The sequence below is a fragment of the Pelodiscus sinensis genome, chromosome 17 (genome assembly GCF_049634645.1).
Source record: "Pelodiscus sinensis isolate JC-2024 chromosome 17, ASM4963464v1, whole genome shotgun sequence".
NCBI classification, from domain to species: Eukaryota; Metazoa; Chordata; order Testudines; family Trionychidae; genus Pelodiscus; species Pelodiscus sinensis.
Window position 1 is genome coordinate 18068295 of NC_134727.1, and position 12383 is coordinate 18080677.

Sequence of the window (12383 nt, forward strand, 5' to 3'; positions counted from 1 at the left end):
TTAGATTTTCTACTGTGTTCTCATTTGCTCTAGTTTGATTATGCTCATTTCCTTAAGCACTGGGGTTACAGTATCTTATTACTGACTTCTAATCTGTTAGCCTTTAAGGTGCCACAGGACTCCTCATTTTTTGCAGATACAGACTAAATGGGCTACCACTCTGAGACTTATCTGAATTGCTAACTGCAGGCTGCTCTCTAGTGGCGAATGTTCACTCCTGCAGGCTAAAAAATTATAAGTCAGGCTTCCACATTCAAAAAAGTTCTGGAAGGTGGAAGTGCGGTGACTACCCCATTGCTGTGGAACAAAGTCACTATTATGGGAATGAAGCTGAAGGATGTAAGCAGCACAGAGAGAGGAATTCTGTAGAATAGTTAGAATCATAGAAATGTAGGGCCAGGAGGGACCTTGACAACAAGTGATAAACTCCAGCTTTTTAGGGTTGCAAGATGGTTTCAACAAAAATACCAGACACACTTGACATTACATCACAATCTACATTACATCTTGTTTAGAAAATACCAGACATTTATATTTTCTCAATTTGTTTCCTGAACAGAAAGCTCAAATACTGGACTGTCCGGTTCAAAATCGGACACCTGGCAACCCTATTCTACATTGAGGGAGGACCAAGAAAATCATTCTTTGATAGGTGTTTGTCCAACATGTTCTCAAAACTGTTGAATCATGAGGATTCCACAACCTCCCTGGAAAGCTTAACCACCTTTATCTCCTTTGCTGCACATTAAGCTTATTACTTTTTGTCCTGCCTTCAGTGGCCATTATGCACATTCGATCACCTCTTTATAACAACCTTGAACATATTTGAAGACTTTTGAGAAAGCTCATAATATCATCTACATGTTTTGTTGGTCTATAAAATGCTACCAGACCATTTGTTGTTTTTTTAAGTTTATCCTGTACAGACTAACTCGGCTACCCCCTGAAGCATTAAGTTCTTCATCAGTCTTCTTTTCTCAAAAGTCATATTCTAACTTGTGTATTATTTCTTCACTTTTCCCTATAGATCAGATTTTCTAAACCTTCTTTTCATTGTCCTCTGGGACTTCCTCCAATTTGTCAACATATTTTTCACAACTGAACACAGTACTCCAGCTGAGACATCATCAGGGCTAGATATTAGGTGCAAAATAATTGCCTCCAAATTCTTACAAACAACAATCTTTTAATACACTCAAGAATTATATTAGCCTTTTTTGCAATGGCACCACATGGCTGTCTCATGTTCAATATGTAATCCATTGTAACACTCAGATCCTTTTTTGCAGTGTTACAAGTTATTCCCTATTTTTATAGAAAAAACAACAAATGGTCTAGTAGCACTTTATAAACTAACAAAACATGTAGATGGTATCATGAGCTTTCTTGGGCACAGCCCACTTCTTCAGATGACCGAAGTTATGAGTAGGGGATATGAAAACTTGAAATAAATAGCTATTGGTATCATGAAAGCTCATGATACCATCTACATGTTTTGTTAGTCTATAAAGTGCTACCAGACCATTTGTTGTTTTTTTCTGTAACAGACTAACTCGGCTACCCCCTGAAGCTCCTATTTTTATAGTTATGCACTTGAATTTTCTCTCCTAAACTTTGTACTTGTCTTTATTGAATTTCATCTTGTGATTTCATACCAATTCTGCAACTTGTCAAGGTTGTTCTGAATTCCAAACTGGTCCTTCAAAGTGCCTGCAACTCTCCCTGCTTGTGGTCATCGTCACATTTTATAGCCATAGTTTCCACTCCATTATTCAAGTCGGTATTTTCATGAATGACTGGAATCAGACCCAAGAAGCCTAAACCTCTCTGAGTCAAGACTTAGAGAAGAGCTCAGCTAAGGCCTTTCTGAAAAATCTGCCTTGTAAGATTCTATAACTGGGAGATGTGCAGTTCTTCTCCTAGCTTCCCCTCCTGCAATGACTTGGGCCTTTAAGGCTGTGGAAAATAGAGGGAGGTGGAGGTTGGGACAAGCCACAGGAAAACTTCCCAAGCTGCCTCAATCACCCAATCCAGGCACTTTCATTGCTGAAGAACTGTCTGGAAAGAATGCTACACTGCTAACACCATCTTAATAATAGACACAGCATTGTGGGGAATAAGTCCTGCCCTGATACAGGGGCCTGTGAACACATACAACACTAGAGAACAGCCCAAGCTACATAGACTTGACCTAGCCTTTGAGAGTTTTTGGACCCGTGGGTTGAATTTGGGACCATTCCCACTTGGTACAAATAGCCCCCTGAAGTCCTTCCAAATATTGCCTACAGCCACATACCAGCTGTGTGCAGTTCATAATCAATATGATGTGTCCCAACAGTGGCCAGGCCCAAAGAGAGTGTAAGGGTTCCAACTCATCACCCTATCAAGAAGCAAGTGGTAGAAACCTGTGTGGTTGGAGGGAAGAACTATGTTCCAGTCCCAGTTCCCAGTAGAGCTTTATGGGACAGTAACTTGCGTGCATTGTCTGTAGTGTAGAATTTGTCATCCTATATGAGCAGTGACAATTAAATTCTGTTATGTTGCAAACTCATTCTGCCCACCACTACTATTTCACTGATTGTATGATGTCACACTCTCAAGCCATGACTACACTGATAAGGTCAAATTAATTTTTAAAAAAATCAAGTGCTTTAAGGTAGATTTTTTTTAAAATTGCACATCCCCACTGTGGGCAAGAATTCAAAGTCATTTGAAGTAGTGCATCCCCAGTAGGGTAGCTACCATCAACTTCGAAAGCAATGCACTGTGGGTAACTATCCTACAGTATCAGCACACCTTTGCATTCTGGGTTATGCTCCCAGGGCATGCCTTGAACCAAAACTGTGCAGGGAGTGATTCTGGGTACATGTTGTCAGCAACCTATAATGCACTCATTTCCTCCCTCCCCATTGCTTAAGACCCAAGGCAAACAGTTGGTTATCTGCACAGATGCCACAGCAGCATAAGCATGGTACCCATCGTGGATCCTATTGAACATCAAAGCATGATGATGATGATGTTAACCTTGGCACCCCGAATGCCGGACCATGTACTAAGCATATCCACAGTCCACTGGAATGAGGAAGAATCTTAGGAGGCTATGAACATACTCTTCTGCAAAGCACTTGAGTTGAATGACTCAATTTGGAGTGGTGAAAGTCTACAGTGGGGGTTGCTGTGATCCTAGAATTCAAAGCCATCAGTACCCTTCTGCTATGGGTAATAGCCAAGGCTCACCAAGTGGCGGCGAGCCCCGCTTGCCAGCCGCGCGGTTCAGCACGCTGTGCATGTGCTGACCACACTGCGCATGCGCTGACCGCACTGCATGGCTGTGCTGGCTTGTAATCTACGTGCCACGGGTGAGTAGATTACACTAATTGTCGAGTCCTGGTAATAGCAATGCCCTTCTGGGAAATGTGGATGCCATAGTGGAAGGCTTTGCCACACTAAGGTTCCCTAAATGTGGTGGGGCAGTAGATGGACTGTACATTCCCATCTTGGCACTCGATCACCTTGCAAAGGAGTGCATAAACCGCAAGGGGTATTTCTCAATGGTGCTGCAGGGGCTGATAAATCACCAGGGCCATTTCGCCAACATCAGGGTGAGATGGATGGAAAAGGTGCATGACGCACACTCTTCAGGAACTCCTGCCTCTTCAGCAAGCTGCAAGCTGGAACTATTTCCCCAGAACTGAAAAATTTCAATTGGACACACTGAAATGCCAATAGTGATCCTTAGGAGACCTAGCCTACCCTTGCTCTTGTGGCTCATGAAGCTGTATAAGAGCAGCCTGGATCACAGTAAGGAGCAGTTCAGCTACAGGTTGAGCAAGTGCAAAATGGTGGCTGAATGTGCTTTTGGGTATTTAACAGGAAGGTTTAGGAATCTACTGATGCGACTAGATTTCAGCAAATGCAACATTCCTTTTGTGGTGGCAGCCTGCTGTGTGCTCTATAATATTTGTGAGAGCAAAGGGGGAAATGCCAATCTTTCAGGGTGGATGCCAAGACACAGCGCCTATCTAGGGATTTTGAGCAGCCAAACACCAGGGCAATAAGGAGAGTACTAGTGAAGGGCAGGGCAAATCAGAGCGGCTTTGAAAGACAGTTGTAAGAGTCATGCATGTTGCTCTCAGTGAGGTGCCCCTGCATTCAATGTGCTTGCCTCTTCAGTACAAGTTCCCACCTCTTCAGTACAAGCAATAAAGAGACACCGTTGTTCACAAATTATGCATTTTTAGAGCACATAGCTGGTATAGAAAAGGAGTCCAGGGAAGGAGCTTCAGGGGTGATGCGGGAAGGCTGTCCTCACAATTGTGATCACAGACTTTTGCTCCATGATGCATCTCTGGGGGTTCAGTGTGAGGCTGTTCTCTTCACACACACACACACACACACACACACGCGCGCGCGGAGGCTATGGAATGTGGTGAGGGAATGTTGGTTGAAAAGAGCTGGAGGGGTGCCTGTTCAGGTAGGCATCCCGGAAAGCCACCATGCAGTCCATCATGGATGATAGCACTCTCTCCTTGTGCTTCACTTCTCATTCCCTGCATGCTTTCCTTTCCTCATGCTCCGCCCACATGTCCTCCAGCAGCATATTCCTCCACTTGCTTATGCACTACCTGTCCAAGTTGGTGGATTGCATTTGCTCCTTGAACATCTCTTACCTAGTCCATTTTTGCCTGTGGATTTGTGCCAGGCAGACAGCAGGCGGGGCTGGGGGACTGACTGCTATAACAAAAAGTGAAGGGTAAACTTTTCAGGAGATATACTGAAGAATGTAAAACCTAATCCACTAGAATAAATGGAAGATTTGTCTAAAGACAATAGGGATATGTTCTGTACATGCCCACAGTTATGCTTTAAGGAGTCCACTTTGTAGCAGGCACACTTCAGAGTTCTTAGGGGAGCAGCTGGATTTGGTTTGGTGGCAAGCATGGTAAGGGGCAGGCTGGGGCACAAGCCTGTGGGGAGAAGGGGCCCAGGCATGGCCACAGAGCAGGGAAGGGGCTTTTATGGTGCCCATGTGTTTGGCATCTTCTGTTTGCCAGGGGAGAGCAACTTTCCCTTCCCGCAAGAGCGGGTGGGCAGAGGAGGGGGTCTGGGCACGACAACAGGGCAAGGGCTCAAGCTATGCTTCATTGGGGAAAAGCAAACCGGTTTACACAGTGATAGGAGGCAGATGACAACTGAATGTGGCCATAAACCTGGGCCTTATGCTGCACTGATGCCAGACCACTCACTGCTGGCTTGGTATGGGAAGGTGTCCTACTACAGCGGATGTAGTAAGGCAGCCTCCCCAGAAACCTTGTGAGAAGAATTTAAAAGAGTTCTTGTGTGAGAGCTTTATGGAGATGTGCAGGGAGGATTCCTGCTCATCTCCGGACATGTTAACGAGCTATTCCAGCCCCCGCCCCGCTGTGTAGGCACAATGGCCTCCACAGATCACACCCAGTTGCCTTAACCCACTTTTAGCAAGAAAAAAATGTCAATTCACCAGAAGTGCCTTTCCTGGGATCAGTGCCCGACTGTGAGACATCCTGGGAGGGGGGGATCGTCTCCTAGGTTATAAAAAGTTCTTGGCTCTCATTACCTCAGTTGCCCTGCTCACCTCCTGACCATTCTTCTCCTCCATGCTGTCCTCCACGCTGCTGCCCAAGACTGCCCAAGTGCCATGGGGGCAATCCATTGACTGACTAGCAAAGCTATTTGGGTCCACTTCCCCTCCACAAGGACTGCATGCAGCTGCTCGTAGAAGTGGCATGTTTGCAGTAGAGATGCAAGCAACTAGTTGACTATCTGATAAGCTTAGAGTAGTGACCTGAGAAGCCACTTCCCCCACCACTTGCTGCCACTATCAAAGGCAGCAAGGGTGGGGAGCAGGAGCTGGTGCTGGGGGAGCCGACTTAAAAGCCAGTTCCCCCCCCAACACCATCTCCATGGGGGCAGCGGAGGCAGAGGACGGGGCATGAGCGGATTGCTGGCCCACAGCCAGTCCCAGGTGCTGCACCTCTGCTTTTTAAATGTATTAAGAGACAGCAGGCTCTTAATACATTTAAAAGACTGAAGCATGGCGGGAGGGACCAAGCACGAGCTATCCAGGCTAGGCGTGAGCCAGCTGATTCTTAATACATTTCAAAGGCAGAGTCCACAGAGAGGTTAGCTTCCAGGACTGAGAGCTAACCCTGCTGCAGTTTCCCCACTTAGACTAATCGATGGAAATGCCACTGATTAATCGATTAAATGCAATTTAACATCCTTTGCTTGCAGTGATGCTCAAACCGTCTATTTGTTTCCTTTGTCTTTTGGTACGACTAGGCATGTAAATACCTAGATGCTTGCCTCCTTCCCTCCCCGCCTCTATCAGAAAGAGGCAGCAAGACGGGGGGAGGGAGGGAAGAGGGGGAGAAGGTGGAAGGGGTGTTTCAAAGTGGCAGCATTGTGTGTAGCCCAGGGTCAGCTAGGGACTCCCCTGCTGACCCTGGGCTCCATTCAGTGCTGCCACTTTGAAATGCCGCAGGGAGCACGGGGCCAGCAGGGGACTGCTTAAGTCCCCCACTGGCCCTGCACCCTCCCCTTAGCGCTTTCACCTTTGAAGTGTAGCAACAGCCTTGAGGCTGTTGCTACACTTCAAAGGCGGATGTGTCCTTATCGACTAATTGAATAGTCGATGCAAATTGCATCAATTTTTCGAATATCCAGTTAATTGAATTTTTACATCCCTAGGTATGACTGCTCCTTTATTTTCACTGGGACTGCTGGGTGTCCCTGGCATATTTTTCTCCTCCTTTGTGATCTTGGCATAGATAGCCGTGTTTCTTTTGGTGGTTCATAGCTCTGCGAAAACAAATTCCTCTCCCCACACAGTAATGAGGTCCAGGATCGCCTTCACACTCCAAGCTAGTGCTTGTCTGCGACTCTGGAAAATCCTGCTCAGGTGTGTTGCCTGCTCTGAGGTCTGCTCACCACGCTGGCCACACAGGAAATGAAATTCAAATTTTCCCAGGGCTTTTCCTGTTCACCTGATGAGCAGTAAAGTTGAACAGCGTGGCCAGAGCAGTAACCACAAGGCACTATGGGACACCTTGGGAGGCCAAGAATGCTGACTTTCACAGATCTGTGTCTGCACTAGCATAAAGTTGACTATGCAAGATCGATTTAGCTGTTACTCCTTGTGAAAGCAGGAGCACAGATGTCAATTTTAACAGCCCTTAAAGTCAACAGAATGGGCTTGGTATTGTTTAGAAAATAGACCTAATGTGGCTAAGTTCAACCTAAACTCCCTGTGTAGGCCAGGCCTCAGGCTCTCCAGGAGACCATAGTAGGTCCTGCTTTCTATCAAACTAGAACCACCACAGAAATGACAGCTCTTGAGAAAGGGGCTACTATGTCCAGTTCAGTCTGAAACCAAAAGAGAAGAACAAGAAAATTAAATAAGCAGCCCAGCAAAAGCTACCCAAACTTATTTTGAGTTTCGTAAGTGACTCAGGAATCAGTTGTAGCTCTGGCCACAAGTTCCCATGAATTTTTATTTTACTCAAACCATTTTACTCAAGCTTACAGCCAGAATGACTGGCAGCTAGAACACCACACTTGCTATTATAAAATAAATTAAATATTCTCATATATCCTGGAAGGAGATTAGCCTTTGCAGTGTTACCATACTAGAAGAGCTGAGAAAGTCAAAAACATAAGTCTTTAAAACATGGACATTTTTCATTACAAAATGAAGGAAACTCAGTAGGCCATTTCACCAGGTAAGGCTTTCTAGGTGGAAAGTGATAAAAACAACAGCTAATATTATGCCTTTGACAACTGGCTGGCCAGGCCAATGCCATGGGCTGCCTGGACTGGCCAATAGAAAGACTCTATGACAAAACACACCTATAAACTTCACTTCAAATAAAAGGCAAAGTTGTTATAAATCAAAATGTATAAAAGTCTTCAAAGCCAGCCAAATGTCAGGGATTTTTTTTAGTATATTGGTATTTAGCATAAAAATCAGGCAAATCTTATTTCCAACTACAGTAAAGTTCAGCCAAAAATATATAATGCTTAGAAGAAAAATGACCATAACAATCACAGGAGCACTTCTGAGAAAACACAGAGGCTGGTTTAGAACTCGGTCCTGCCAACACTTGCTAGTCTCGTCGAAGTCAGTAAAACTGCTCTCAATAGTTATGATCCCCGGTGAATTGTTTAGAAGGTCTGATTCTGAGAGTGGGCAATTCACAAACTCTCTGCATCAGTCTTAGTATTTACACACACTAGCTACAGAGGGACAGCAGCTGAGACTGGTATGCTCTATTGGCCAGAGCACAGGACTGGTAGTACACATACACACACACACACACACAGGCAAAGCACATGCTTCAAACTGCACAATCTTAACGTGAGTCCAGGATCATTTCAGAGAAGGATACAGCAAACACACCAAGCAAGGACATGGAGCTAGTCACGTGACAAGGCTAAAATGGAACCTCCAAATAGGAATACAGTACAGCAATCTCCCCTAGCAAGAGGATGCTAAACAGCTACCCGGGCACGAATGTTTTGGTTAAGAGACACAATGCCCTATGCATTAGACCTAAGTTATGAATCTGCCTCTCAGGAATTATGTGGTGAGGATCCCCAAACCCTCACTACCATTCACATCCAGTGCAAGCCTTACAATGCTCCATATGTTCTATTTCATGCCATTTATTTCACAGTTCCAATTTGAAATTTTCATCAGTTGCAGATTATTGTGCTGACAAGGCATAACTACCCCCACAAAAGTGATTAAGGGAAAGTTGGTGGTTTGGGCACAAGTGGGATTTTTGGCACTCAGAAAGGTGTGGCAGCTGATTTGGGTTAGTGAAACTCAGGATGAAGCAAAGAGTTTTTGAGGGAAGAGATTCATCTCTTCTCTCCACTCCCCTTATTGTGTAAGGCAGGTACTTTTACACTTCATGGGAGAAGAGGATTTTAATTCTTTGTTCCACAACTTTTCACAGCAATTAATTATTTCTCTCTACCCTACTTCAGTATCTGCTCCTACATTTAACAGTGACAAATATGCACATTAGCCTATTTCTGCTAAAATAATCAAGAATTATGTAGTTAACATTGACACCTAAATCATAATTTGGCATCAGAATTAATACTTCATAAAGGTGAACACAGAAAATATCAGAGAGGTGTAATCTACTTTCAGACTGTCTAAAGATTCAAGGATATTTTTACAATCAGAAGTGCTAGACACTTGGATTTTTAAATGCAAACTGAGATTACAAAGCCTGGTTATGCATTAATAGTAAAATAACCTTCAATTGTGCAACAAATTACATTCCACATGTGCTCCAATAGTAACTGATCAGCCCAAACCATGCCCAGTGCCAGCAGTCCACAGGAGCCCACTGAAAATGAACAAAGCCAGCATTTGTCCAGAGTGTTAAGTGGCTAGCAACTTGATTAGCATTTAATCCTCAACCTGTCAGCAACACCCTGTGTGGGTCCCCTCCTTTGATATATACACACACACACACACACACACACAATACCACAATGTTCAACCTTGCTCTGCACAGTTGGGGATAGCAATAACCTGTCTGAAAAGGGGATCCAAGCCAGGTGCTTTTTGTACCTCCACCTACACCCTCCCTCCCCATACCTTTGTTGTCACGTGCATTGCCTCCAAACCGCTTCTCTCAGGGAATGAGTACAACTTAATTGCAGCTTCAGGCTGATGACCACCAGCTGCACTGCACATTACTGGAGAGAGGGGACAGAGATGAGCAGGCTGGCTTTTTTCCTGTGGTCAAGCCCCTTTTTCTGTTACAGTAGCTGGCACTCAACAGCATCAGTGTACTGCCAAACATGAGAAGGAAGAGCAGACCAGAGCAACATTGCTGTCTTTTATCTGGGAAGTGAATAGTGCAGTTTCTCTTGGGTGGTTTAGAATACATTCCTCAAAACAAGATCCAAATGCCCTTTTTCTCCTCCCTCATACAATCCTGCATTGAACATTGGATCATGGAGTCTTGCAGCTCAGGATCAGAAGCTGCCATTACACATGTTGCCCATTCAGAAGAGACTCCCATGCACTTTAATTACATCACATTACTGTCATAGTTCTGGTAGCAAAAGAACTGTTATAATTTTTCAGAGAAAGAGAAGGGGAAGAAGAATCAGTTCATTAAATCTATTTCAGGAAGTCAATCAACAACATTAAGGCAACAAAAACTGACCATTTAATATTCAAAAACAGGAGAAGGGAGTTGGTACCTGGACATTATTTAAATATTTGCCTTAATGAGAAATTATACATGTACCCAATACTGGACTGAGACACAAGATAATAAAAAAAATATTTAATCTGGGCCAACTTTTGTTGGTGAAAAGTTAATCCTTCAAAGACATTATCTCACCCACTTTGCATCTCTAATACCCTAGAACCAAAAGGGTTACAGCAACATTGCGTAACACTCTGTTATTCTAATTGCACTTACAGGATACAGAAAGCCTGAGTCCCAGGATGGGTTAATGAAAGACAAGTTCTGCCTTGTTGAAATGCAACACTAATTATTACTAAGTGGTAATTTACATTGCATAAAACTTTGTTGTATTACCACACAGGATTATTTATGTTATGATAGTGATTTATAGTGGCTGGCTGAGCTCAAGTTACCAGCATCCTTTAAATCCAGCCAATCAGATTTCTGCCTGTTGGCATTATCATCGGAACCATGGAAACAAGGAGGAGCGCAACAGAAAGCAGAGCACACGGGATATAATAAAAGCACGGAGAGATCGTCTGGCACCCATCATGCTTTAGCAGTCAGTGAGCTTGGATTGGCAGAAAGCTTTGATGTAAACTGCTGTTTGAATCTCAAAGAGTTGATCTGGCAAAACTCTAGTTTACTGGGCAATAACTGCAGAGCACAATTCAAACAGCTGGGGGGGAAGGGCAACTCTGATACTGCTACTGTGAAGAGATATAAGGGACTCAAACCACTCCACCCCCACCAAATACAGTTGGACAGGTGTATGTTACCTTAGAGGCTAGCTACTTTAGGCTACCAGACTTTTAATAAATACATTTTGAACCCCTTATACAGCTTATCTAACTTTAAAAATAAAACATCCACCAAATAAAGTCAGAAGTATTCCTACCCCTTCAAAATTTACTACTGTTGAAACTCCGAAGCATTCTTACCCCTTCCAAAAGCCTGGTACTTTTTAAAACAGTGGGGCAGGCATCATGTCTCACTAAGTGGCCGTTCAATGGTGGGTTTCCGGGTGTCTAACACCCTTTGGAAAACACCGCCACTTTTTAAAACAATCTAAGAAATAGACCCGGGGCGAGCGACCTGCCATGGCAGATCTATACCGCACAATTCCACGCGCAAATGCAGCAGGCTTCGAACTTCACTAATAAAGAGGCTGAACAAAAGCAGAGACCCCCCTGGGACAGGCCCGTGCGCCTGCCAATAAGAACCCCCCGCAACGCCCACGGCCCCAACTCACTAGCCAGGGCGGGCGCGAAGCCGCTGTTACCCGGGGCCCAGCGCCGACCCCGCCACGGCTCGCCCCCGGGGCTGTCCGCAGGGACATCGGGAGAACCACGCTCCCTGCCGCTGCTGCACTCACTGAAGCTGATGCCCGGGCTCCGGCTGCAGCTAAGGTAGCTGGCAGCCCCCGCAGGGACGGACTCGGCGTTCCCCATGGCTCCGGCTCCTCTCAGTCGGGCTCCTCCGTGGGCGCGGCGCTCGGGGTGGCCGGGGATCCAGGCGCGGGGCGAAGCAGGGCGCCGAGCTCCGGGGACTCTGGCGCTTGGCAGCTGAGGGCTCTCCCGCCGGATCGCGCGTTCAAACCCCGCAGCCGGCCTCACACGTGGGATCGGCCTCCCACCTGGCTCCGGGACAAACCAATCGGCGCAACCGAGCCAGGCAGCGCACCTGCCAAGCGGCGGGCGGGCTGCAGGGAGAGCGCCCCGTTAGCGCGCAGCCCGCCCGCGCGTGACGCCCGCCAGCCGAGGCGGTGGGGGCAGCGTGGCTGGTCGGGGGGCAGGAGCGTTTCTCCGCCCCCAATCCGAGGGCTCTGGCCGCGCGTGGGAGGAGGGGCTGGAGGGGAAGTGGGCTGCAGATTGTGAAGTGGCCCAGGGCCCTGAGAGGGCGGGGTACAGCCTGTCCTTCCCCAATCCACCAGCCTCCTGGGGCTCATCCAGGCCAGCTCCATTACCCTGGGCAGAAAGGGCCCTCCCCGATTTCCAGCTATGTATCTGCTCCCCTTTATTCTCCTCATCCCTCTCCCCCCACCCCCACACACTCTTTCTCATAAATCCATCTGCTTCTGGGTATCTCCCCCGGGGACTCTTCTGAAGGCTAGTTGCAAATAGG

At 46.1% G+C, this 12383-nt stretch overlaps 1 protein-coding gene across 2 annotated transcripts in view; it reads right to left on the reverse strand.

Moving 5' to 3' along the window:
* NEURL1B (neuralized E3 ubiquitin protein ligase 1B) overlaps positions 1-12040 on the reverse strand; it is a 255170-nt gene extending 243130 nt beyond the window's left edge. Inside the window, exon 1 of one of the 2 annotated variants that reach the window (XM_075900257.1) lies at positions 11512-12040. In XM_075900257.1, the coding sequence (XP_075756372.1) occupies positions 11512-11710 (199 nt within the window). In that variant the 5' untranslated portion in view covers positions 11711-12040. The remainder of the gene's footprint in view (positions 1-11511) is intronic. The other variant, XM_075900258.1, reaches the window with a different exon arrangement.
* Between the last annotated feature and the right edge of the window lie 343 nt (positions 12041-12383).